This window comes from Octopus bimaculoides, chromosome 9 (assembly GCF_001194135.2).
Source record: "Octopus bimaculoides isolate UCB-OBI-ISO-001 chromosome 9, ASM119413v2, whole genome shotgun sequence".
NCBI lineage: Eukaryota > Metazoa > Mollusca > Cephalopoda > Octopoda > Octopodidae > Octopus > Octopus bimaculoides.
In genome coordinates, this window is record NC_068989.1 from 89,654,556 (window position 1) to 89,659,895 (window position 5,340).

General features: G+C 38.1%; 1 protein-coding gene across 1 annotated transcript; it reads right to left on the reverse strand.

The window, feature by feature from the left end:
* Window positions 1-471: 471 nt before the first annotated feature.
* On the reverse strand, window positions 472-1,688 carry LOC106877654 (histone H4). The gene has a single exon (XM_014926600.2). It carries the CDS (start codon window positions 1,559-1,561, stop codon window positions 1,250-1,252), a length of 312 nt encoding a protein of 103 aa, XP_014782086.1. The 5' UTR covers window positions 1,562-1,688; the 3' UTR covers window positions 472-1,249.
* Between the last annotated feature and the right edge of the window lie 3,652 nt (window positions 1,689-5,340).

Below are 5,340 nucleotides of genomic sequence, written 5' to 3' on the forward strand. Positions count from 1 at the left end.
GGGGGGGGGGCTTAAGTTAGACCTGGGTAGACGAAAACCCGTTGTGTGATTTGTGTATTTATGTTTATCAAGTATCAAACCATATCGCTGTTTGTCTAGAATGAACACACAAGTTGTACACTTAAATTAAATACAATGGTCAACATGCTCGACTAATTTCCTTGAAAGCGATATCGCAGATTAAATAGTAGAAGAATGGGTGTATTTAGTAATAGAATGTGGTTAAATCATTTTCGTCAGACGAAAAAAAAACAAAAAAAAAAACACCCGTCTAAAATGAAAAATTCTGATCAAAGCAGAAAAAGTCCAAGATATTTCAAAAGCCCACCTTGGAATTAAAATTGAATGAAACTAAAACTACCCTTCAAAGCAGTGACCAAGAAAGTTCCATTAATTGAAACCTTAAGATATTAATTGCAATTGATTACACATTGTAAATAACTATGAAGAGGAAGAAAAAATACAATGACATTCACTTTAACAGAAAATATTTATTTAACAATAGAAAACAAATTGTCCATTTTTTATAAGTTTTACACATTTTCTAAAAAGGTTTTTCTGACAACAATTTATAATTAAATATCGCCTCTTGTTGAGGGTACCCGATGTCTTTATATAGTATGCAAATAGTTTTTAAGTACAAATAGGTAGTCCTCTACTTTGATAAGTTAAAATGTTAAGATATGAATGACGAATTTGATAAGAAATTTTTCATAACGAATTCGGTTTCAAAGAAATACTTTTTCGTTGTGAAAAACTTCGTATAATCCAGATTCCCAATGTTTTATAAGGACCTGTTAATTATATATATTTCTATACACACATACGTCCGATGTATTTATGTATACATCTTAGGTTTTGTGTAATTAAAATTTAAAAAAGAAAGGGAGGGGTCGTTATTGTATTTCCATAACGATTTTCAGGTATAAATTTAAAGGAAAAAAATAGATTCCAAAGATATTGGCAAAAATAGTTTAAATGAAAGAGTTATTTCATACGTGATGTGAACAAAAATTTACAGCTTTTTTCTCTCAGTGAAGAAAATTTTAAATTTAATAATGGCAAAATTAAGTTTTCTTTTTTTAAGGTCATATCAAAGAGTTTGGTAATGTGAGACGAACAGGATGATATTGTGGCCCTTAAAAGGGCCGTTTATGTAGTTTTTTTTTTTTCAAGTGGTTCGGAAGATGGTGGGTATAATTAGATGTTAGGTTAAAAAACCCAGCCGAAAAGTGATGGCTCACATTGCTTACCCACCGAAACCATACAGGGTCCTGCCTTGTCTCTTCAACGCATAGACGACATCCATGGCGGTGACTGTCTTCCTCTTGGCGTGCTCCGTGTAGGTGACGGCATCACGGATGACATTCTCTAGAAAGACCTTGAGAACTCCACGGGTTTCTTCGTAAATCAGACCTGAAATACGTTTCACACCACCTCTTCGTGCCAGACGACGGATGGCAGGTTTCGTAATACCTTGGATATTATCTCTCAGCACTTTCCTGTGTCGCTTGGCGCCGCCCTTTCCGAGTCCTTTTCCACCTTTACCGCGTCCAGACATGTTTCTTAATCAAGTAAAGCTTCGATTCAGAGACAGAACAAAATAAAAAACCTCCGATCGCCTTTCAACTACTACCACTTAATATTATTTAGCTTCACGTGCTAGTTCTGTTATACATACAAAACAAAAAGATTAGTATTTATATGGAAAGAGGTAAAATCACACGGACGTAGCGGAGATCACAACAAAATACACTCACGTGAGAATTGTAGCCAATGAAAATGCTTGTTTCATTTTGTCTTTATTTTTTCCCCCTTCGAATGTCTTTTTTATTTTTTCGTTCGTGTGAAAATCAATGAGACTTTAACAGAATATGTTTATATTTCGATTCGTATTCAGTTTGTTTTCCTTGGGTATTAGAAAACGATAAAACAACTAATTCTTTTCTCTAAGACATACACATATATGTAAATAATATGTAAGTTCACTTTATAACGTGTTTATATGCATAAAAACAACGAACATTGGCTGAGTCAATAAACGTGACAGACTTATTTTATTGTCAGTAACTTCGAAGTTGCATCCATTTTAATTTACATACGATAATTGTGATATATTGGTGCATATTTATTTGGCTGAGGTAAACAATACGCACACCATCCGTTTTCGCGTAACTCCTAACCCTAAACACCAGGTGTGCGTATTCTTTTAAATGGCTTTCGCCATTCTTCTACGATGAGCTGGTTTCCACTTTCAACACATTATCTCGATTCAAAGCACTTGCCATAGATAACTGCTATCGCGCATTCGATACTGTAAACAAGAACATTTATTAGAGTTCTTTGCATCGCGTATGCAGGGCTATACTACACAAATCTTTTTATATTACTGAATATTAAACAAAATATCTAATTAAGTCTGCCGTAATCACTAATAAATTTTCGAATAGCTGTAACATTGTATTATAGGATAGAATTAGAATATGAATGTCATATCCTTCAGTTGAAGTATTCTAAAAATGGTTATGTGAGAACGGAATTTAAAACAGTCGAAAATTTTTTAGTGCGCTAAAAAGCGTAATTTCTTCAAATGTGTTTCAAGCGTCGTAGATTACGATTCTGCTAAACAAAACAAAAGCAATTCTTTCTAATGAGAGGATCTTTGGCCCCTCTAGTTTTCTCTAATTTCTCACTCTTGACATTTATGTTGTAAACAAACATCCGAGATTACGATTCTTCAAAAGAGCCAAGAAATGATGGGCTTTTGGCTTACGAGATCATTTCCGACGCTGCTGTTTAGGAATGCTCCATAGAATTCATAAACGTGCTCTCCGCCTGATGCCGAGTATTTTCGGTCACAGCGTTTTGACACATCGAAAGAGAAAAGGGAAAAAGATATCAATGCACCACCAAGTCCCACGATTGGTCACACACCACAAGGTTCAATGGAGCCTACTGAAGCAAAGCCAACATGCTTATAACATTACCACAGGCGATGGCGAGACTAGGGCACTGGAATAGCCAAACGCCCTCGTGGGCCTCGCCAGACACTTTGGTAAGGCGAGCTGCTAATGATGACAACAACTTCACTGTTAGCAACCCAGCCCTTTCCAAATGTCTGAAATGCCACAGGCTGGAGGGCATAGTTCTCTGACAGGTCCTGATACTTCAAGATTTGTTCGTTTCAGCTACAGAAGCAGTGACCCTCCCATTTACCACAACATCCAGGATGTGTGAAGGAACAAGGGAGTCACAGACTGTGGCGTTCCAGATGAGGCACCTACCTCTTACCCAGGGACAGAGGGTCTCTTTCCATCACGTCTGGATAATCCTGCCAGCTCCAGAACTGAGGGGATATTAACCCAAGCCAGAGTCCACTTAATGATTAGGTTTAACCCATTGTGACGAGCGAAACAAGCAGCGTTTAGGCGGCATGAAAGACTGCAAAGACCTGTGGAGTTGAACAATGCCATCTCAATCCCCTACAGACGTCAGCTCCCACTTTAAGCATGATGGAGATGTGGAGCTCATCTAGACTGAGTAGACCTCTAATGTTGGCCACAGGCAGGGCATCAATCCAGTCCCTTGAGAATTTTGTACCTGCAAAAAGTAGGTGACACCTTGAAAATTGATCAGATTGATCAAGGAGAGAATTGCAAGTGGTACCTGAACGCAGATTGTCCCACACGCTCTGCTTCAGTTTATCCTCAACTGTATCATCCATCTCCCTGTTGGAAAGGAGAGGACGTTGCCTACCGAAGGAAAGCAAGCGTGGATGGCGGAAAGAAAAGAGGAAAGAGATGGAGACGAGCACTTGCGCAGACCTCGAACCATTCGGACAAAGCAGTCAGGTCACGGGACTCTGGAGAGAGTCTGACATTGACCGTGTATTGTGGTTGTCTGAGATGTGATATACTTCCTTCCCCTGAATCTGAAGTCCAATAAGTTTCAACATAGTTATCTCCCTTCCAAAGGTATTAGTCATCAACGTTAGTGTTACTATGTTATTTATGTCACGTTCCAGCCTTGTGTGTGTGTGTCTGTCCTTGTCTCTCTCTCTCTCTCTTTTTCTCTAGCGTAAGAGTGATAGGTACAGAGATAGAATGGAGTTAAGGAGAAAAATGAAGAAGTAGTGATAGTATTAAAAAAATGGAGGAAGAAGTTGAGAGAACTAAAGATATGTACAAGAGCTGGAAACTGAGAATTTGAGAAAATGTGCTATAGATACAGAGGGAGGTGGGGAGGGAGAGAGAGAGAGAAAGAGTGTGTGTGTGAGAGAGAGAGCGACAGAGAGAGAGAGAGAGAGAAAGAGTGTGTGTGTGAGAGAGAGAGAGAGAGAGTAAGAGATAGATAGAAAAGCAAGAGAGAGAGAGAAAGGTAAAAAAAATGCAATGCCGAATGAAATAGGAGTATCTGAGCAATTATAACGATGTCGTCTCTTCTCTAATCAAAAAGACTGCTACAAAAATGTCAGCTATAAATTCCCTCTGTCCACTCATTCGATATCGTCATAAGACACACCTCTCCTCTGGTCACTAAGACACTTCTCGATGTTACAAGAAGGATTCAGCCTTTATAGAAGGGATTTAGAAAGAGGTGAGTATGGAGATGGAGAGAGAGAAAGAAATAGGAGTATATAAAGAAACACACACACACACATATAGGTAGAAAATTTCAAATAGATAGATAGATAGACGGACAGACAGACAGACAAATAGATAGATAAATAGACAGATAGGTAGATACATAGATAGATAGATAGACAGAGAGATATGTAGATAGATAGACAGACAGATAAATAGATAGATAGATAGATAGACCAGTAGATGGACAGATAGATAGGTAGATAGATAAATAGATAGGCAGACAGATAAATAGATAGACAGACATACAGATAAATAGATAGATAGACAGACAGACAGACAAATAGATTGGTAGACAGACAGATAGATAGAGAGAGTGAGAGAAAGACAGATAGACAGCAACAGCCTAATAAGAGCTGACTCTCACCATAACCCATCCAGCCTGTCAGAATGGAATAGGATTTAAAAATGATGGGGATGTGTGTGTGTGCGTACATATATAATATATATATTTATGAATTTATATGATTATATGTTCTTTTCTACTCTAGGCACAAGGCTGGAAATTTGGGGGGAGGGGACCAGTCGATTAGATCAACCCCAGTACGCAACTGATACTTAATTTATTGACCCTGAAAGGATGAAAGGCAAAGCCGACCTCGCCAGAATTTGAACTCAGAACACAGCGACAGATAAAATACCTCTAAGCATTTTGCCTGGCATGCTAACGTTTCTGCCAACTCCCCTTTTATATATA

Excerpts from the sequence above, each read along its gene's own strand:
- LOC106877654 (XM_014926600.2), bottom strand. The coding sequence starts at position 1,561 with ATGTCTGGACGCGGTAAAGGTGGAAAAGGACTCGGAAAGGGCGGCGCC.